Consider the following 21,217-nt stretch of genomic DNA (forward strand, 5'->3'; position numbering starts at 1 on the left):
CGCTGTAGTGTACCTATGGTGACGAATCAAACGTCGACGCTCGTCATCACGAAGCCCAGAACCCCTACCCTTCAGGGAGCCCAGATTGGTCCAGCATCTGCACTGCTATGTTTTCCAAGGTTGCACAGGCAATCGGAATGAGGCGGCCAAATGCGCGTGCCGTACACTCGTACGCTCGATGACTCACCGGTTAAGAGCAAGATGCAAACAGAGAGTCGTGAGAGCTGCTCATTCCCCCGCGGCCAGGAAGCTTACAGCCACAACCCCTGCGTTGATGCATCCCCGTGGTCGTTTCGTTTCGCATTTCAAGCTTTCAAGCGGGGTACCAATCGCATCTTGGTGCGCTGACAGTTGATTCTGTTTGTGTTTGTGTTGGACATCGGACAGGACTTCACTAATGCCAGGGGTACGCTATCTGTTGATAAAACTGCCGATTGATATGTAATCCGAAGTCAGGGATTATATCGAACTCGAAGCACTTCGCTTACTTCCCCAGACGCGGCCGAAGCCCCTTATTGGCCCAGGCACGCCGTATCCTTGAGATGATGCCAATTGCAGGAACGCAGTGGGGATGTTCCTGCCATCCCCTGTAAAAATGCATGAGCCCGGAAGCCAACCCTTTTCATCAACAAACCATTTGCTTCCAATCTCTGTTACCCATCTTCGTATCTTTCGTGTCCTTAGATGCACCACCTAGAAAAGACTCTTAAGAATATCATCGTACCTACCTACCTACCTAATCGTGATATCACATCACAGTCTGCTTCGGAATCTTCAATATGGCTTCGGCCAATTCGGACCTGCAACCACACCCAGGCCTTCTCGAAGCTTCGTACAAGGCTGTACTGATCAATCTGATACAGAGCGCCGCCAATACTTTAAGATATGGCGGGTCGCTATACCACTGGCTGAGAAAGCCCCCTCATTCTCCGGATCTCGTGAAGAACTATGAGTGCCGCCCATCTTTGTCTGTTCGGTAAGACTACCATGAGCCCCTAGAAATCGTGACTGTTCAGAGAACTAGAAAGCTGACTCTCACAGCATTTTCTTCCCGCAATCGTGGGACCAAGAATCGCCTGGAAACCTGCCTTGCTTTTTCAATATTCATGGTGGTGGATTTTGCTTAGGAGGTCCCGAGGACGATGATGCGTGGAATCGGGCATTTGCCGACATGCATCAAATTCTGGTCGTGGAGCTGAACTACCGAAAGGCGCCCGCCTACCCATTTCCTACAGCTCTGTTTGACATTCAGGCCCTCCTGATGGCTGCATACCAAGATGAGAGTCTTCCGATTGACAAACAGCGTATTGCGGTGGGTGGATTCTCGGCTGGAGGGAATCTTTCTATGGCTGTCTGCCAGCTGCCTCTAGTCCGAGAGACCATCAAGCCGGCAGCCGTCGTTCCCATGTACCCTTCGCTCGATCAATCTGTTCATGCCCAGGATAAGATCCTGAACCGCCAGTACAAACCGGGATTCCCGGGCATTCGCGGCAGCGCGACGGACTACCTGACGCGCATCTCGCCACTATTCCGGTGGAGCTATATCCCGTATGGCCACCCTCTGAAGGACCCTTTGTTGTCTCCCATCTACGCGCCACGAGACACATTCCCGCCCCACATCTTCTTCATGGCCGCTGAACTGGACCAGCTGTCACACGAGGCATGGCGCATGGCCAGCAGACTCGCAAACCGGCCGGAGCCGATCCAGGGCCAGAAAGTCGGCCAGAACACGCCTAGCAAGACCAAGGGAGCCTTGATCCTGGATGATGAGCGCTTCGCGTTTGAGCACGTCGGTGACGACGGACGTAGGGTGCGCTGGCTTCTGATCCCGGATCAAGTCCATGGATTTGATCTGATACCGGAAAGAATGCACGGAGACCCCGCATCGTTCAAAGATGCACATGCGAAGAAACATGAATTCCAGAAGCTCCTGGGTGAATGGCTGCACAGCGATGCCTGGAAACCATCGCACCTGGACTCAGCTTAGTGCTCTTTGGTCTGCGACAATTAGTTTCTAGCCATATTCTGGTGGTAGATGCATTCAAGATTGGATCCGATGTCTATTGGTACTAGACTGGCCTTCTTAGCTTATAACGATTCCTAGGACAATATACGGTAATTAGACTGCTTATCGATTCGACCTATCCCATGTAATTTGGCGACCGGCAACATCGCTTGCAGTTATTTCTGATGTAGCGATATGCCATGCCGTTTTCTATGGGATGACAGCGATGCGCCAGGAGCATTGGTCACTGTTAAGCGTCGGTAGTCTAACAATTCAGTCCGTGATAGAGTTGCTCCTTCGGGATATACTTCGCACACTGCATGATGTTCGTATAGCGTTTCGTCACACTATTACACAAAAGTCCTGTGTATCCACGATCCACCGAAAGTCGGACATGATGGATCAGGCGACGATGGCTGAATGACCTGTTGGCATTTACTGTCCAAGAAGTATCTTTGGGGAAAATACCAACACAACACAACCCCGTCCCCTTGAAGAACTTTTCAACGACATTCATGGCAATAGTGTAAGATTCTAGCTCAACGCAGTTAGAAGCCGCCAAAGCACGTGCCGTCGTATCAGATAATCAATGCGGCCACTCCTATTACGGCCAAAAATGACGGACCGGATCCGACGACAAAAGCACGATGCGTTGGTAGGACTTCATCGGATTGGATATCGCGGAACTACAAAAGCGAACTAGAGAAAGACTTTGCGGGGGCTTAATAAATGGAACCCCAGTTACACTTCCACAATCGTATTCGACGGTCCGAAGCGAGGAGAAAAAAAAGGCCCTGGTCCTTCCTCAACATCCCGGCACTTGCTGGGTGCTGGGCTCCAGGACTTGAGAGATCCCGACGAGAAGGTTCGGTTGGGCAACTAACCAGGGGGCAAATCCAATCTCGGAAGACAGGAATTTTCCCTTTCCATATTGACTACCAAACTCAAAACACGTTCTTGTCCGGTGCCCAATCTGCTGGAGATCCATCTTGGTTGTGGTCCGGAGCGAAGGATTCCAGAAGCATCGTGGAGCCCGACAAAAACCAATTTGATGCGTTTTGCTTTCCGCCCGCTTCGGGGGCTCCCAGGGCAGCTGCATACGTCATGCTGCGTCCCCCTCAAGCCATGTACGCAAAGTGGCAGATTGACGCGATACGATAGCTTTGGGGACGGACCACCGCCCATCATGCCTAGGTATTACGTTTTCATATCCGTCGACAAATTTATCGACTATTACGGCGAGACTTTTTCTTTTTTCACCTAGCGGTCTAACGGTCAAGGAAGTACTGCATACGTCGCAGACTGCTGCGAGGTTGACTTTCGTTATGCAGCGGGCAGCAACGGTAGCGGGGCAGACCGGAACGCACACCCAAATATACCTGCATGCAAATGCATACATCTTGACCCTCATTGATGCTCCTTGATCTTCACGTACGTACATGGCGCTTATCTGTCGCAGCATCCAGCAGCGAGATGAGCGACCGAAAAGTAACCGTCGCATGCGAGACAATGTCTATCCTGGGACGTGCAGTCAGTCGGCCACATGTCTGCCCAATTGTGCCCATCCAGGAACACCCAGGTTCTGCGTATTAGTGTCGAGAGCCGGTGTCTGTTAGCGCATGCTAGCAAGGTACCTCCGACTCCAAGATCAAGGGCAGACAACTCAATTGCATCAACCTGTCAGAGTCGATAGGGACCGCTGGGAGTTGCAGCTTCGTTGTCCATGATTGGACCAGCTAGGGTGATTCGATAGCTCATCCATAGTAGCGATATACCGTGGAGAGCATGCCGAGAAGTACTGATATAACATGGCCTATCGCGGATTACTGATGCTGCCCACCACTCCAGCACTTCATCAATCCCATGCCACCCCTGGAGATGGACCCGCCCGTCGCCCTTAGCGAAGCGACCCTGTCCCGGCACTCTCTATCGCCAGCCCAACCCAAAGCCTGCTTTTCCCTCCACTTGGACACTTCGCTCAAGTTCTCAACCTCGATCCTTTTTCTTTAAAAAGGGAAGGGAGAAAGTAAAATTGCCAGCCTCCAGACTTTTCTCCCACGACTTGAGTTTCCCAGAGACAGAGACCCAAGCGAGAGACGTTTTGGAATCGTCCGACGACTACAGTATTCGAGTTGGGCACTTTGAGAGAGAGCGGGGGATCAACCACCCACCGTTTTAAGCTGCCAGTATATCGCAAAGTAGCTTAGCCCACGAGCTCTGAGGTCATACGTAACGAGCGCGGGGTCCCAAAACTTGGAACTGGACTATCCGCCAGACCATCCGCTACGCTACGCTACCAACCAACAACGCACCACACACAAACCTCCCTCTCTATACGCTCGCACACCCGCACACTTTATTCACCGACACATTCCCGAACCGTTTCACCCAGCGGGGACGTCGAGGCTTTCCGCACTACACAAAACATTCTTCCCTCAACTCACCCCAGAGCTGAGCCCGAAACTGGCCCCGTCAGTCCAACCATCGTCCTATTTGCTGTCTGGACATAGCAAAGCCCCTCTTGTCGTCATTGTTTGACCGACAATCTTTTTTTTCCCCCTCTCGTCATCTTTTCCCCCATATCCACAGTCGGCAGCTAAGACCCGTAAATCGAGTCTTGTCTTGCCTATATACTATACCCATCTATCCGTTCTGCTGCAGCCTGCATCCCTCGGTATCTCTACGAAATGGCGTACAGGGCTTCTACCGGCGAGTTGGCTGGTGATCGGTGGGACCGAGACCGCTTCACCCAAGAGCGGGAGCGCGGTGGCGGTGGTAGATACGCCGACGAGCGAGAGCGCTTTGAGGAGCGGGACAGGTACCCTGCTCGCGGCCCTCCTACACGCCTACGAGAGCACTCGGTCGACGAGAGATTTGAGCGTGAACGGCGTGGTCCTCCTCGCCCCTGGGACGATGACTACGTTTCGCGTGACCGACCCTACTGGGAAGACGAGCCTCGACGACGACGTTCGCCACCAACCGAATTCGATCGCCGCGTTATGATGGACAGGGAGAGAGACTACCGCGACTCTTCACCACCCCGCCGCCCAGGTCAGCTTATACGGCGCCAGTCGTCTCTCGACACATTTGATCGCCGGCCTGCGCCTCGCTTCTACGAACACGAAAGGGATGAGTACGGCCCTCCTGCACGACGTGGGGACTACCGCCCAGACACCCGCCCCGACCCTTATGAACCTGTCCCGCTTCCTCGATCGAGAGCATTGCCTCCTCCCCGGATGTATGCCGAGCGCGACTACGATGAGATCAAAGTTTCGGACCCCGATCACTACGGAGATGAGGATTTCCGAGGCTACCCCGAGAGAGTTCACGAACGTGAAGTCACCCGCACGCGGCGACGAAGGGATCGCAGCTCTTCTAGAACCACGCACCGATCGCGTCACTCGCACCGCCCAAGCACTGTTCGGAGCAGCTCCAAGTCCTCGTCTAGGACCAGCGATAGCGCCAGCAGCAGCGGTGGCACTACGGTGACGGTCAAGAGCGAATATCCTAAGAAGGGAAAGACACGTATTCCTGGCCGTCTGGTATCGACGCGAGCACTAATTGACTTGGGCTACCCATTCATAGAAGAGGTGCGTTTTCTTTCTATGATTTGCTGTCGACGACGAATACTAATGTCATGCAGGGCAATACCGTTGTGGTACAGAAGGCCTTAGGCCAAGAGAACATCGACGACCTCCTGAAACTGAGCGAAGATTACAAAAAGGCCGAAACCGAAGTCATGGATGCCCGATCCGAAGCTGCGGGTATAGTCGAGGAGCGAAAGACTGAGATATATACTGTGCCCCCGCCGGCTCCGCCACCTGCGCCCGCGCCTGCACCTCCGCCACCAGCGTCTGTCTACGCTCCCCCGCCGCCACCAGCGTCTGTCTATGCTCCCCCGCCGCCGCCGCCAGCTTCTGTTCACGCTCCCCCGCCGCCGCCAGCTTCCGTCTACGCTCCCCCGCCGCCAGCAACTGTATACGCTCCTCCTCCTCCGCCAGCTACTGTCTATGCTCCCGCTCCCCCTCCTGTCGTCCATGCGCCGCCGCCGCCGCATGAGGAATATTACAGCCGACACACCATGATTGAACGGGAAGTCTCGCCAACTCGGAGCCACCGCAGCTATTCCACCTCTACGTCAGGACGTACGCCGTACATCGTAGATGCTCAGCCACGCGAATATCGTGAATACAGTCGCGAATACGAAGAAGTTCCGGCTGGCCCGCTGGCTCTTGTCGCGGACCGTCGGCGTGACGACAGGTCTATCAAGGCCGAGATAGCACGCCTCGAGGCGGAACGGGATTTGATGAAGCGGGAACGACACCACCATCACCACCACAGCCACAGTCACAGCCATAGCCACAGTCCCAGCCGGGAGCTGGTTCGCGCAGAGCGCCTGAGCAGCGGCGAGCTGGTGCTGTACGAGGAGACGGAGAGGATCGAGGAGCCTAAGCGCGGGGTGCGCATTGAGAAGGACAAGAAAGGTAGGATGTCCATCAGCGTGCCTAAGAAGCGATAGATGAAGGTGCGCGACGTTGCCTTGTTCTGTTCTTGTACCCATTGCTAACTTATTGTTCGCAGGTCCTCCACCAGGCATCATGAAGGCCATGCTTGCTACCTTGACATAGAGGGATGCTTGCAATGATTACGAATTTTATATATTTCTTTACGGCTAAGCAGGCGCTTCTTCGAAATTGCTTTACAAATTTCTCAGGTAGCAGAGCTTCCAACCCATTTTTCATCAGCCCCTTATACAGCGGTGCTTGTCGCAAGATGACGTTTGGCTCTGCTACGCAATTTATGTCCAGTTCAGCGACCATTTATAGAAGGGAGATCTTGATTACAGAGTACTAGGGGGCGGAGTTAGTTTCATGGGATCTGCAACCGCGTGTTAGCGGAGGATATACATATACATACGGCGGGCTTGGATGCAAGTTTCAATTTCAGGGGGACATTCATCAGGAGATGGGCCTTGGTATCAATATCACGCCGTCTCGGTACATACAACCTGGAGTTGACTGGATGCTCACGACGTTACGACTGTCATTACGCAGAGACTTGGGGAGTATTTTATGTATGATGATTATAGACTTCCCAACGCACGATTAATTGTTGATATCTGCAGTGTCTAATTCTTGTGATCCTGTTGTGTCTATCCGTGCGATTAGAGATACGCTCTGGGGGTATGTGCCTTCTCGCACAGCTATGAACGGCTAAACATCCCCTGAGACGGCAATGAGATTTTCCACTCGGGATATCTCGTATTCGAACGTTTCGCTCCGCCGTCTTGCGAGTTGATCGGGAGAATGACGTTCTCCATCCCCGAAGCATACATATCAAGACGCGGAGGGCTTCGCTCCGCCCACGTGACGTGGGAGCCTGCCGGAATTTAATTTCGACGAGGGAAACATTGAGGCCTGGAGATTGATGGGCTCGGTTTTCCGGCGAAACGGATTTGGACCCCCATCAAGGACTTGCAAGTGAGGTGTCATGTATAGGTTTATGTAGCCCGCCTGCCTTGTGAGATCCATGGCGTCTCACTCCGCCTAGCCCCCAAATGACATGGAAGGCAGATGTCAGTCAGCCTTTCCGGCTGGCTGAAGTGTGAGGATGAGATCATGACAAGCAGGCTGTCAGATCAGATTCGGAGGCGGCTGGGGCCGCTGTACAGCCGTGGCGGTCAGATTCATGCAGCTTATTTCTCCTCTCGCCATTGTGCATCATCGGTATCGGGGGCTGTAATACGGCTGCCTATAAATACATATCTATATCATAGCCTGGTCTGCGTTCGGATGGATGGGATTCAAAAGGGTTTCCCGTCCTACCTTTTTGTTTCCCAGGAAGTCCAATAACGAGCTAGCTTTGCCATTTTATCATTTTGTCACAGAAGGGGTAATCGATATCAAAACAGCATGATGCCTTCCGTCTTTCGGTCGCAGTTTCTCCTGGCTCTGTTGGCTACGACGGCAGCGTCGGCTCCCTCGCACCTGAAGCCCAAATGCACGGCTTCGTCTGAGTGGCCGGGCTGGAATGGGATCAAACACGCATTCGTAATGTCCGCCACCTTGCGCCTCACTCAATCCAACCCACCTGCTTTCATTCAAATTCTCCAGCTGAATGAGATGTACTAACCAGAAAAACAACAGTGGTGACAGCTATACAACAACAGGTCAGCAAATTATATCGCCCCCTATAAAGAAGAGCATGGATAACTGACCAAGGGGTAAAGGGTTTGATCATACGCTGACACAGCCTTCCCCGACCAACCCACTGGGGAACCCGGGGTACCCGGGCTACACGTCCTCCAACGGGCCCAACTGGGTCGACTACCTGACGGTCAAGTACAACGCCTCGCTCCTGCAGACCTACAACCTAGCCGTCGGCGGCGCAACGGTGGACTCGGCCCTCGTGAAGCCGTACAAGCCCGAGGTCCTGTCGGTCAAGCAGCAGGTCCAAGACGTGTTCCTCCCCACCTACGTCTCCTCCTCCTCCTCTTCTTCTCCCAGCCAATGGACCGGCGGCGACTCCCTCTTCGCCTTCTGGATCGGCATCAACGACGTCGGCAACTCGTACTGGCAAGACGACACCCCCACGCTGAACCGCCAAATCTTCGCCGTCTACGCCGACGTCGTGCGCCGCCTCTACCGCGACGCGGGGGCCCGCCACTTCCTCTTCCTCAACGTGCCGCCCGTCGACCGCAGCCCGCTGACGGTGGGGCAGGGCGCCACGGCCGTCGAGCGGGAGGCGGCCGACATCGCGGCCTTCAACGCGCTGACGGCGGCGTTGGCGGCGGACCTCGCCGCGGAGGGGCAGGATGGAGGGGATAAGGCGAACGTCTGGACGTACGATGTCCATGCTTTGTTTACTGAGGTTCTGGACCGGCCGGCGGCGTATGAGGCGACGGCGGGCTATGCCAATACGACGGGGTTCTGCGCGGCTTATCAGAAGTGAGTTACATGCATTTTTCCCACCCGAACTCGCGGGGGGTTTGTTTTCGTTTGCGAGTCACGTCACACACAGCCCCTTTTCTCTCGAAGGTGATTGATGATGCGTGCTAGTAGAGAAACTTGGACAAGTGCTGGTTTGCCGGGCTTGCTTTACGTTCCTTTGCTGACTCGTCTCTCCTCCAGTGGAACGCCCAACCAGGACACGTTGGATCCCGCCTGCGGCGTCCCGGTCAACGAGTACTTCTGGCTGAACAACCTGCACCCGACCTATCCCGTGCACGACGTGGTGGCGGAGCAGGTCGCCGCGGCGCTGGCACAGGGGCCGAACGTCTGCTGAGATTCGTGTACTTGATCGTGTGAGGGACTATACCCGCACATGTTTGACGGGTCAATTGAGCGAGGATATATAAACAGACCTTTACATTTGTCTCGTTCCAGTAAAAAAAAAGGATAGATAAGAGCGCATTGAAAAGCATCTAATCCAAGTTGTGCCTAGTTTGCCCCGTCCGACTTCATCGATCGATCCTCCTAGTCAATATAAGTAGTTATCAGGGGTTACGGCCCAAGTCCATGATGGCGAAATGCAATCAATACTGGTTGGCGAAGGCTCTTATAAAGAGGTTTATGATGTTTCGTATTACTCATTATCATTTTTGTTCTGGGTATATACAACGTCGTACAAAATTACCACGTCCACTCCGCTTCGACCCCTTTCCTCGACCGGGCATACCAGTGGTTGGTTACCCAAACTTCCATATATTCTGCCTCACAGCCAATCTGCGCCAACTACGTGCTCGTGGCCCTTTAGCGGTACGTAGGGGGAGGCGGTGCAGGATAGCCGCCCCCGCCGTAACCCGCCTCCTGACCGGGCCCGTAGCCATAGCCGCCCTGCTGACCGCCGACGTGGCCCATGGGCGGCGCGTACTGCTGCTGGTTGTAGTCGCCGTACTGGGCCCCTCCACCGTTACCACCCTTGAACTTGCCGAGCAGGCCGCCCAAACCGCCCATCATGCCGCCCCCGTTCTGCTGGGGCGGCGGGTAGCCGCCGCCGCCCGTGTAGTGCTGCTGGGGCGGCATGGCGGCCCTTCTGCGCCGCCGACGGCAGCAGAAGCAGACTAGGAACAGGAAGGCGAGGAAGACGACGGCGGCGATGACGATACCGGCGATGGCGCCCCTGGCGAGGCGGTTGCGGCGTGTGCGCCCAGTGGGCTGGTTGTAGTATTGGCGGGCTAGGAGCTGTAAGAGAGGGTGAAAAGTCAGCGAAAATGCGCCTTCATAAAGAGTTGAACACAGGGCAGGCAATTAGCCCGATCTCGACGTACATTTGCTGTACTAGCAGCTCTGGCGGCTAGTTGAGACATAATGATGTCTATATCTGGTGGCGTGGCTGTTGTTGTATGATCTGATTCGACTTGTGTAAATCCGCAATAAGGTCGCGATAGCTTTATTTGACTGGAAATAAAATGGTAAAATTTCTTTAGTTGAAAGAGAATATTGGTAGGAATGTGGCTGGATGGTTGGATGCGAGGGCGTGTTATGTATGCAAACGTCGAAGCAGCATTACGTAGTGGTTCTTGGCTGAGCAGGCTTACAAGGAGGCATTCCTAGCCCTTGTTACGCGGCGCAAACTCCGATTATCTTGGCGCAGCGATCGATGAGAGAAAAAAACAGGATACTCTCTCTGATGGACAGCCTCTGTGCCACACAAGACAAGACACTTAACTGCTGCGGTTTTCTTTGGGAGCCCTCCCTTGTGTGTCTGGGAGGTTGACTCGCCCGACTCCCAGGGAGATGCGGCTATGCGGCCATCAAGCAGTCGCTATGACGGGGCAGGGTAATCTAAGGTTTCCCGCATGCTGTCATGACGCCAGTGTCTGCCACCCAAAAAGTCATGGGTCAAGCGGCGTCCGACCAATCACGGCCGCCTGCCCCGAGGGGGCCTACGAGCAGCATTTATCTCGTTGGGGGAATGTATGATACAAGCCAAGCAAGCTCCCAGGTGTTCCTCCAAACCAGGCAGATCCGGGGGGCTTGTTTGTTTGGCGAGGCCTAGTTTGGGGGGGGGGGGGCTGTGGAACGTTGGACGGCAAGGCAGCTTCGTCATCATGAAATCGGGACAACCGCTCTCCACCCACGCCCACGCCAAGCCGGATGCCGGCAGGTGACCACACCACAGGGCTGACCCGACCCAACCATGGCCGAATATGAACAAGAAAAAAAAGAGTCAGTTTATGAAACCGTGCTCTATGATGTTATATAAACTCATCGGATGAGAGCCATCCTCTATTTTTATATCACGCTCAACCAAACATCCAAACATAAATAAAGATATAGCTTGATCGGAAATCGGATTGGATCAAAGACGCCGGTCATAATTACAAATAGTTATACAAATCGAGGATTTCCCCGTCCCATCTCGTGCTCGCACATACACTCTATCGTACAGAATAAACAGAAGACCAGCAGAAAAGCAGTCCAAGCGCATCCGAGGAGCCAACACAAAGAAGCAACCCGTCGTGGTCATCCAGCCCGGCGCCGTAAGCTGTAAGCAACCAAAGCCAAGAAGATATCTCCTGTCACTCAAAACCCATCCGTTGCTTTTCACCAAATGTCCAAGTCGATCTCACAGAACCTGGTAAACTCCTCCGTGCAAATGTCGGGCTCGCGATAAGCCGCCTTCCGCGCCGCCTCGAGGGCGTCGTGCGCCAGCCCGGACCCCTTGAGCGCCAGGGCGCGCGGGCGAATGTACCAGAAGGCGACCTCGGTGCCGCTCTCGCGCAGCCGGTCGATGATGCCCTGCATCTCCTCCCAGAGGTCGCGGTTGGCGACGCGCTTGCTGCTGCCGCTCTTCTTCCAGCGCTGCTGCACCCAACGGGGCAGCCACTCGGTCGCGCGCCCGGACCACGTACAAGAGGTCCGTGGCGATGACGATGGAGCGCCAGCCCTCGTCGGCCCAGGCGCGGAACTCGAGCGCCGCGATGACGGCCCGCATCTTGGCCCGGTTGCTCGTCGGGTCCGCCGCCTCCCCGCCCGGCCCCTTGTCCTCGAGCCGGAACGCGATGATGCCGCCCACGTCCCGGCACGACCCGTCGTTCATGTACGGGAACGTCGTCGTCGCTTTCGCGGGCGGCCCGCTGACCTGGTAGTGGCCCAGCATGTGGGCGGCACCGCCCTTGTAGACGAAGCTGCAGCCGCCGTTGGCGTCGCCGCGGTCCGTCTTCAGGACGCTGCCGCCGACCACCATGAGGATCTCCTTGCTGTCGTAGCGGTTGACGAAGCGGGGGCCCGGGTTCTGGAGCCGGTACACGGCCTGCTGGGGGAAGTGGTGCTCCGGGGTCTCGCCCGGGTGCTGGGGCACGAAGATGCGGGCCGGCTTGACGTTGACGCGGCGGCCCAGGCGGCGGCGGATCTGGCGCTTGTCCTTGGAGGCGGCGACGAAGGCTATGCTTTGGTTCGCCATCTTGGGCAGTTCTGGCAGTGATAGTGACAGTGGCAGTGGCAGTGGCAGCGGCGGCGGCTCTTCCAATTGAGCCTGCGATAAGTGACTACTGAGCTCAATTGCAGCGCCGCACGTGAAGCACTGGGGTGGGAAATAAGGTATGATGTAGTTTGAAAGGTGGCCCTGAAACGCTGGTGGGCGAGGTGGTGGCTTTCCTCGAGGTTCACGTTTGGCTGTCGCAAGCCCCCTACCTAAGGGCGCACCAATAACTCAATGTACCTGGCAAAGGGGGAGTGTTCCCCATAAAAGGCAAGTACCTTCTGTTAGCCATGGATCGTCCGCTCAGCAAACGCACCGACATGGGAGATCCTGGTGGGGCCAAGGAAGGACCCCTTGCTTGCTTCAATTTCAGCATCGTCTGGGCAACACCCAATCATAGACATCAAACACTCAATCTGCGGCTTGAGATTTCGAAAAAGCATATAACATCGACACAGATAACGACCTGTAGACTTACCAGTATATATGTGGTAGCATTTTCTTTCACGGTAGGCGGATTGATCGCAGGCCATTCAAATCCAGCTCTCTACTCGATGAGGGTCGTAATGCTGTTTGTTGTCTGGGGACAGAAATCTATTAATTTTCATAGGCTTGCGACAGTGCTATGCTATATACAGACGTCTATGTAGTAAGTAGGAGAATGAGTGCACCCAAATCCTCTCCAACGCGAACAGGCAAAAGGTGTCCCAAATTGTGTACACCAAATGGTTTGTACAAGCAGCCACAGTATCATGGCTCATTTCGTTCGTACATAAGTGATATTAGATGTTTTTGGGCATATCACCCCAAGAACTCTCCTCTCCAGAGATATATCTAGGGGCAACTTGAAAAAAAAAAGGGTTGGACGAGGCCAAGACATCTAAGTAGCGCTTGTTTCTTTCTCGCCCGTTGAAGGTCCGGCTTTGGAAGAATCCGGCGCCGCCACGTGCGACGGGGTGGTCTTGAGCGACCTTCCTCCATCCGCCCGCGAGGCCTTGGACGCCCGCGAGTTCGTCTTCTGGAAGTTGTTGTTGCCGAGCTTCTCCTTCTTGGCGCCCTTGGGCACGCGGACGAGCCAGTAGAAGAACAGGGCGCCGAAGATGTTGAAGATGATAAAGGCCCACATGATGCCAAAGTTGCGCCACCGGTCGTCGTAGTTGGAGCCAATCTGCTCGAGGTACGTGTTGGTGTCCTTGATGGGGCAGAACCGGCACTGACTCGTCGTGTTGCTTTCCAAGTAGCCGCCAGCCCCCTGGATCCACGGTCCCAGGTAGGTACCGCAGTCCTGGCCCTTCGGGGCCTCAAACTGCAGAAACTCGTTATCCGCGCAGAAGACCTCGGTGTTCGCAATCGAGACCGAGAGCATGGCGTTGATCAGGTACGTGAAAGGAGATACGCGGTACATGAAGATCCAGAACCGAGGCAGGGTATCGGGTCGGGCGAGGACACCACAGAAGATGAGACACAGCATGAAAAGAACGTTGGCCATGTTACCGCCCGATTCAGCCGTCTCGAACATGGCGATGATCATGTCGGTAAACGTCGAGGTGAAGAGCATGAAGGCCAGGATGAGGAGGAACATGAGAGCACCTCGCTCGGTGACCTGATCAGCAGCAGCAGCATTCTTGTACAAGCCGACTGGGTAGTACCAGCAGAAGTACATAATGACGGCCATGAGGGTATTCCAAGGAAGTTCGACAATGATCTGGGAAAGCATGAAGACCTTCCAGCTATAGACCTTCGAGGGCTGTTCGCGCACCTCGTACAGATCGCGCTGGACAACGAAGTGAGGCATGGTTTGTTGTACCATTTGACCGAAGACAGTCAGCAGTTGGAAGATGGCGAAACTCTGGTTTTGCATGCCCTGGACGGTATTGGGCGCATTGTAGAAAATGAAACCAACAAAGAGTGCGACAAGGGTGTTGAGAAGTGCCTTGGAGTAGATGTAGTTCGGTGTGCGCCAGTATTGCTGGAAGACACGGTGGGTCGTCTCCTTGAGTTGAACATGGAAAGGCGCGGCGAACTCCCGGTACGAAGTGTTGTCCTCAGTGGGCGGTGGACCAGCCGAAGCCTCGTCCTTCAGGCGCTGCAGTTCAGCCTGAACATCGGCATATTCGTCGCTGTCGTGCCAGGTCTGGAACCAATCGACCTCAGTGTGGCTTCCAGGGGCAGCACCGATGGCGTCCAACATCCATTCGGCGGGGTTGGCATCGTGCGGGCAAGCAGGCGCGCCGTGTTTCTCGAAGTACGAGGTCATAACCGACGAGTTCTCGCCAATGTCGCCAAAGTAAACGGTCCTGCCGCCCTTGGCAAGGAAAAGGAGTCGATCAAAGCGTTGGAAAAGCATGGCGGATGGCTGATGGATAGTGCAAAGAATGGCTTGGCCCGCCTTCGTAAGCTTCTCGAGGAGGTCCAGGATAGCCCACGACGTTTGCGAGTCGAGACCCGAGGTAGGCTCGTCGACAAACAACAACAGTGGCGGTTTAGCAGCAAGCTCCACACCAATGGTGAGACGCTTTCGCTGCTCGACATTAAGACCTTCGCCGAGAACACCGACAACAGCATCGGCATACTCTTGCATATCCAGCAGCTTGATAACCTCGTCCACATAGGCAAGCTTCTCGGCGCGAGGTGTCTCGGCGGGCTGGCGCATGAGGGCAGAGAAATTCAGGGCCTCGCGAACGGTGGTAGTAGCCAAGTGGAGATCCTGTTGCTGAACGTAGCCCGTCTTGCGCTGGAACGAGTTGTCGCGAAGATGACCATCAACAAGCATCTCGCCCGTAATCACACCCATCTTGATACGGCTGGCTAGGGCATCCAAGAGGGTAGTTTTGCCGGCACCGGAAACACCCATCAGCGCAGTAAGCGTACCCGGTTTGACCCATCCATCAACATGATCGAGAATGCGACGCGTTTCGCTCTTAATCTTGACATCGTAGCAGACATTACTCCAGTGGAAGACACTTGAAGATTCCTGGATCATGGCGGTATTGTCCCTGTCAGTTGCAGTGGCTCTTTCGTTCGTTGCAGTGGGGCCAACGCGCATCATGCCTTCCTCATCGTCACCCTTCTTCTCTTTGAACTGGGCAGGCTTGTGGCCCCGGCGGAAGAGAAGGACTTCGCCCTTTGACTTCTTTGCAGAAATGAGCTCGGCCGTGATCATGTAAACGAGAAGGAAGAAGGTAATGAAGCAGAGAACAATGCCGAAGTTTCTCCAACGGTTGCTCCAGTAGTACCGGAAGGACTTGGCAAGGTAGACATCGCCATCGACGAAGCTCTGACCAGCAACTGATCCCACAGAATTGCAGACGCGATTCAACGGACCAAGGTCAGGGCTGGCGTAAGGGCTGTCGGCCGGGAAAGGGGCAGGGACTAGCAGCTTAGCATCGCATTCGAATTGGCGACCGTGGAACTCGTTGGCCATGAGCGCTTCAAAGGCGTAGGCTAGCGGGTCAAGCCAGTTGATCCATCGACACCAACCGAGCATGTAGTCGATTTGAATGACGAAACCAGTGAAAATAACCAGAGCGAGGATGAGGATGGCTGCCGGTACCATAGCCTGTGATAGGGTTCTCGAGGACGAAGCGATTGTCCGGAAAATCATACTCATTGCAAGCACGACCGAGAATGATATCAACAAGAAGAAGAAGAACGCGCCAGCCTCCCGTCGAAGGTTTGTCATAAAGTACAATATCAGGTTGTAGACGATGGTGTTCATGATCTTGTACGGCAAATCGGTAATCATAGAGGCGACAGCTTCCGCAGAAGGATGGTACATGGCGTAACGGCTCTGCTTTTCGACAATGGGACGTTGGGCATACAGGGTGAGGATCTATTAATTCGATGTCAGTCAGTCAATAGCACGGCTGGACCAGAAACTGAAGGGTACTTACTTCAAGGGCAGAAGCGAAGGCATTGGTGAGACAGGCGAAGAAGAGCAGAGCTCCACGCTGGAAGAAGCTGGATGCAACAGGCTGTAGGTTGTAGTAAACACTGCCGATAATGAGACCCATGATCGTGTTGCCGATCAGGGAGCCTATCGTGATGGATGGATCTCCGATTAACCGACGGAAGCCACGCCACAGGCAAAGGTTGACCTGCTGCACGTAGGAAAGCGTGTATGGGGACTTTGCTCGTTGAGCCTTGGCCTGCGCCTGTCTCTTGCTAGCTCGAAATGCCTCGGCGTCGGGTCCGTTCAGGGGGTGTTCGGTCTTGTACTCTTCGATTTCCCTTTGGAGAGCCTCATACTCGGCACTGTTCTTCCATGCGGTGGCGAACTCCTCAGGAGTACGGGGGGGCCCTACCCTCAAATCCAGAACGAATCACTCGCTCTTGAGGACTCGTCATTGACGTGAGGAAATCAGGGGTTGTTTGTCGCGCGGGGCAATCGAAGCCAAGGTTGATGAAGTACTGCCGAGCCAAATTGGCGCGACCAAAGAAGATCTGGTAACCTTCGTACAATACGGCAACCTTATCAAACAGGTCGTAGGCACTCTGCGGAGCCTGGTAGATCGAAACGCAGGCGGTGTGCTCGAACAGTTCGGTCTGCATGCGGAGGGTTCTGCAAAATTCAATGGCATTGGCACTGTCGAGTCCTCGAGTACTGTTGTCCCAGCACTGCAGAGGCGCGCGGCTGAGTGCAGCTTCCGAGATAGTCACACGTTTCCGCTCGCCTCCGGAGACACCTCTCACGTATTCGTTTCCAACGCGGGTGTTGATGGTGTGCGATATGCCAAACATGGCCATGGTCACATCACGCAGGTGGTTTGCGTACTGCGTCTTGTTCACTCCAGGCGGGAGCTGGCGCGGCGCACGAGCTCGGGCGGCGAAAGTCAGTGTGTCGCCCACCGTAAGCATGGGGAAGTGCACATCCACTTCGGCAGTGTAGATAGCTTCACCACGGTGGTGCGTGTGCATCTCCTTGGCCGGGACACCCTGGTAGTTGAAGTATGCATCCTCGCCGACGTAAATGCCATCAGTCTCTCCAGCTATCGTCTTCAGGAATGTTGAGCAACCGGAACCAGGAGGACCCAGCACCACTAACATCTCTCCCTTGCGAACCACACCATCGAAGTTTCGCAGGATGTCGATCTTTCGGGGCTTGGCGAGTCCCGCGGCCTTGCGGGCCATACCGACCAACTCAAGCCAAACGTTGGCGACATCCTTCTGGTAGTCTGTCGCAGCACCAAATCCGTGAACATTGAGGTTCTGGAAGCATACTCCGGCACTTCGGAAGCCAGCCTTGTCCATATCCACGATGGCCTTCGCCCATGTTCGTGCTTTGAAGTTAGACGACGCGGGGTTCAAGGGGGAATCGCCTCCGGCATCTAGGAAGGGATTGCCGCCGTGGGTACCGCCGACGTTGGACTGCGACGTAAAGCGACGAGCAAGGCCTTGCACGAGGGACTCGCGCCTGTGGAGCTCGACCTCCTCGCTGTCGCCAGAATCCGTGGCCTTCTTCTCGCCATCGGTGACCGAGGTGGCGTTCGTCTGGGTGGCTTCGCTCGCGGCTGTTTCCTCCATTCGATCGGTGGAGGCGCCTGCCATGCCGTCGTGCGATGTTGTCGTTGTTAGTGGAGCACCAGATGCCTTCGCGGTGCGATCATAGTTGGCGAAAGCCGTACTGCCCACGATGGACATTGCGCGCGGTTAGGTGTTTTTGTCTGTCTCGCCCACCTTTCGCGAGTTGCGCACGTGTGATATATTTGTTTTTGACTCCCAGTCAGGTTCCAGCCGGGTTGTCTTGGTCGAGGTACAGCGGGGATATTAGACCCAAACTGTGGTCGGCTATGTATAAGTCGAAGCTTTCTAATTGGCTTGGCGGCAGAGAATCGAGGGTTATATTAAGGTTACGGTTGGCGCAGATCGGGAGAGCCTAGTGACACGAAGGCAGAGGCAGGAAGCCAAAGGCAATCCAAGTATGGCAGGTAAATATTAAAGGTATAAGGTTGGGGGGATGACGGAGACCAAGGATCGACGTGAAGAAAGTATGTGTTGTTGAGAGAAGCCCAGCAAAGGGTTCTTCGTTTTCGGGACGGGGGCCGAGGAAGACGGAACGAAGAGGTGAAAGCCAGAAACAAGACCAAGGATTATCCAACGGTTGTTGACAGGGCCGGGGCGGGTTGCGGATGGTTTTAAAGGAACCGCAAGATTCTCTATTATTTTTTCTCATCCCCCTTCCCCAGTCAATTTCGTTTTCGTATGCACTTGATCACCACCCAAGATCGGACGGACTCTTTCGAAGAACCCGACAGCCAGCCAAGGGCCAAGCAAACAGCCGCCCTTTGCTAAACTTTGGAACCCTTACTCTTTAGGGTGGGGGGAGAGACAGCTGGGTTAGCGGGCAGGCATGAACGTCGCTACAGAAAGCTGGTACCTTCTGCCCTACAGCTGGGAATGTATCACGCTATGGTGGATATCAAAGACCACGAGGTACTAACCAGGGCGGGCGAAAAGCTGCAACAGCGCGATGTTACCATAGGATCTTGGTGACCCAGTCAACTGGAGCTGGCTCCGAGGCGACCTGCTGGGGGTTAACAAAAAGAACCTGGCAACCTGGTTCTTTATCACCAATCAGGAGCCTTTCCAGAAGCCCTCCCACCAGACCACTCACCCTTTTATCTTTCACAGCTACGGAGTACCTACCTACACCACCACACCGCAAATGCGCACTTTGCATTGCGCCGACTTCTCGCGGGATTACGGGAAGCACCAAATTGCGGCGGCTGCTGCTCTCGGTTCATGTTTGATTTGACGCAGCAGTGTCAATAATGGCCTAACTTACACCAGGCCAATGGCCCCGAGTCCCCTTCAGCCATCGTGTGGGACTTGACTCAGGTTGTTTGACAACAGCAGGTTAGGTAAGATTCGGCTTTTTTTTCTCCTGCCCCAGAAAGGTACATGGGCCTGCTTGTGCTGCTAACCCACTTCGCAATCCCTTGCCATGTTTACCTGCATGCATGCCATCCATCACACCTCCCGTTCTAGAATGGGATAAAGAACGATGAAGGCAAGCAGAGAACATTCTTATTTACTTTACGGGAATTGTGTCTATAACGTTACCACGCAACCAGGTTCATCAACGCGCCTTGTAAATTCCAAAACCTCGAGAGGTCAACCTTCTCGATATTGCCACAGAAGTGTGATAATAGAACGCGAGCTAAACTCTAGTGCGCGTTTGAACATGGGATTGAAGAAGTGGCCCCATTGATCAATCTCTTAGCTTAGGGGGTTTCTAGAATCAAGAGGCGCTAGAGCTTCCCCCACCCCCGGCAAACTGGATGTACGTAGCAGACACATGTAATAATGACAAGTCGACGCGATGATCAACATTGGAGCGCGTGCCTCCTGTTCTCTCCGTGATGGGCGCTGGTTACGACACCTACTTATTGAACCTGTCGGTATGAGTTCATCTTGTTCGAGACATACTTCCGGCCGCAGATTGGGGGTGACGGGCCAGCCGCGTGCAGTTGGGCATGCGAACGAACCTGTCAATCAGTGCTTTTAGTGAAACTATTGTCGCATAAGATCCGTGCCTTCGGGGCGTAAGTCGTACAGATGCAAGCCAGAACTTAACTTTAAAGACAGGCCGCTAAGTACCTAGTGCATCCAATATAGTACTAGAAACTAACGTGCAGATAGTCCGGAGCGCTAGGCACTGATTCGTATGGACATGTATCCCAACATGATACTTACATAATGTACTTACTGCCACGTAGTTTGCAGAACGCTGACGATGGATAACCACATGGTACGATCAACCCAGCTCTCTTGTCAGAAACTGAAAAGGTTGGCCCGAAGTCCGCACGCCGCCCGCACAGCTCGATAGCTGTAACAGACCGCAGATGAGGGTTGAAATGCAAAAGGTGGAATGGCATGATAATGAGAGTTTTCCGATCCGGCAGCCGACCCCCATATCTACCCGGGTCTGTGGGCCGCCTGGCCCAATGAGGCCTGCACTGACAATTTTAGCTGCGGTCGTTGGGATTGGTCTCGGGCTCGGGGTGCTATTAAGTTCCCGAACCCGTAGCTCGACTTCATCTCTCCATGTTTGCGCCCAAATGCCCCCTTTCTCCGGTTGCGCGTGTTTGAAACCGCCATTCTGTGTCGTGTCGGTGACGGCAGCATGAGCACCACTCAGCTCCCCCTCGTCGAGAAGGCGTATTATTGCAACACTATTTGCTGCAAGTACCTACATGCCCAATTTGGCCATGCGGCTTTCATTGATTAGCATTAATGCAAACGGGAGGAAGTGAGTGAGGTTATCCACCAACAGGCAACATCCCACATTCCACAGATCACGCTCGGCATATTGCACATGTGCTGTGTAAGCCGGCCAAGACAGGACCACCAAGGTTAATACAACTACATGAGACTTGCACATGACATTTAGACGCTCGCCCGCTGCCTCAGAGCTCATTTGATGTTTTGAATCTGCTTACGAGTCACGGCGCATCGTTTACTGTGAGGAGAGAGGAACTTCCGAGAGATAGAGGGACGTCCAGTCAGCTATTAATGGCGTTTTGGACTATCTGTCAAGCTTCTTATGTAGCAAGGTACATGCATCTCAAAGTATCAAAAATGTGCCTTGCTTTTTCTCATCCGTTGCCCCCCGCCTCCCACTAGGGGGCCGAGAGTGTGGGCGCATTCATACGTTCAGTATTCGCAATGAAACCCAAGGCCAAGAACGACTCGAATACGGCGAAAATTATATCGACTCAAGCAATCCCCAGAGGCGCATTTGCCGTAGTACGACTAATACCTTTATCTATGTTGTCTGACTGTGTC

The 21,217-nt window shown here is 54.4% G+C and overlaps 7 protein-coding genes across 7 annotated transcripts; 4 read left to right on the forward strand and 3 right to left on the reverse strand.

Moving 5' to 3' along the window:
- Positions 1-779: 779 nt before the first annotated feature.
- On the forward strand, positions 780-1,987 carry PG985_002224 (Vegetative-specific protein H5; the record flags this gene model as incomplete). The annotated part of the gene is made up of 2 exons (XM_066821993.1): positions 780-976; positions 1,042-1,987. 2 exons carry the CDS (start codon positions 780-782, stop codon positions 1,985-1,987), a joined length of 1,143 nt encoding a protein of 380 aa, XP_066689425.1.
- Positions 1,988-4,692: 2,705 nt separating this feature from the next.
- On the forward strand, positions 4,693-6,524 carry PG985_002225 (uncharacterized protein; the record flags this gene model as incomplete). Its single annotated transcript, XM_066821994.1, has 2 exons — positions 4,693-5,595; positions 5,649-6,524. The coding sequence occupies 2 exons, from the start codon at positions 4,693-4,695 to the stop codon at positions 6,522-6,524; spliced, it is 1,779 nt and encodes a 592-aa protein (XP_066689426.1).
- A 1,393-nt stretch (positions 6,525-7,917) lies between these two features.
- PG985_002226 (uncharacterized protein) lies at positions 7,918-9,289 on the forward strand (the record flags this gene model as incomplete). Its single annotated transcript, XM_066821995.1, has 3 exons — positions 7,918-8,129; positions 8,227-8,952; positions 9,136-9,289. 3 exons carry the CDS (start codon positions 7,918-7,920, stop codon positions 9,287-9,289), a joined length of 1,092 nt encoding a protein of 363 aa, XP_066689427.1.
- A 467-nt stretch (positions 9,290-9,756) lies between these two features.
- On the reverse strand, positions 9,757-10,313 carry PG985_002227 (uncharacterized protein; the record flags this gene model as incomplete). Its single annotated transcript, XM_066821996.1, has 2 exons — positions 9,757-10,188; positions 10,275-10,313. The coding sequence occupies 2 exons, from the start codon at positions 10,311-10,313 to the stop codon at positions 9,757-9,759; spliced, it is 471 nt and encodes a 156-aa protein (XP_066689428.1).
- Positions 10,314-11,553: 1,240 nt separating this feature from the next.
- On the reverse strand, positions 11,554-12,412 carry PG985_002228 (ribonuclease H-like protein; the record flags this gene model as incomplete). The annotated part of the gene is made up of 2 exons (XM_066821997.1): positions 11,554-11,811; positions 11,837-12,412. The coding sequence occupies 2 exons, from the start codon at positions 12,410-12,412 to the stop codon at positions 11,554-11,556; spliced, it is 834 nt and encodes a 277-aa protein (XP_066689429.1).
- Positions 12,413-13,310: 898 nt separating this feature from the next.
- Positions 13,311-18,070, reverse strand: PG985_002229 (ABC transporter CDR4-like protein 3; the record flags this gene model as incomplete). Its single annotated transcript, XM_066821998.1, has 3 exons — positions 13,311-16,262; positions 16,324-16,730; positions 16,771-18,070. 3 exons carry the CDS (start codon positions 18,068-18,070, stop codon positions 13,311-13,313), a joined length of 4,659 nt encoding a protein of 1,552 aa, XP_066689430.1.
- Positions 18,071-18,838: 768 nt separating this feature from the next.
- Positions 18,839-19,184, forward strand: PG985_002230 (uncharacterized protein; the record flags this gene model as incomplete). Its single annotated transcript, XM_066821999.1, has 2 exons — positions 18,839-18,862; positions 18,912-19,184. 2 exons carry the CDS (start codon positions 18,839-18,841, stop codon positions 19,182-19,184), a joined length of 297 nt encoding a protein of 98 aa, XP_066689431.1.
- Positions 19,185-21,217: the final 2,033 nt, after the last annotated feature.

This window comes from Apiospora marii, assembly GCF_038362585.1.
Source record: "Apiospora marii strain CBS 49790 chromosome Unknown utg000002l_segment0_segment0, whole genome shotgun sequence".
In the NCBI taxonomy this organism is placed as follows: Eukaryota; Fungi; Ascomycota; class Sordariomycetes; order Amphisphaeriales; family Apiosporaceae; genus Apiospora; species Apiospora marii.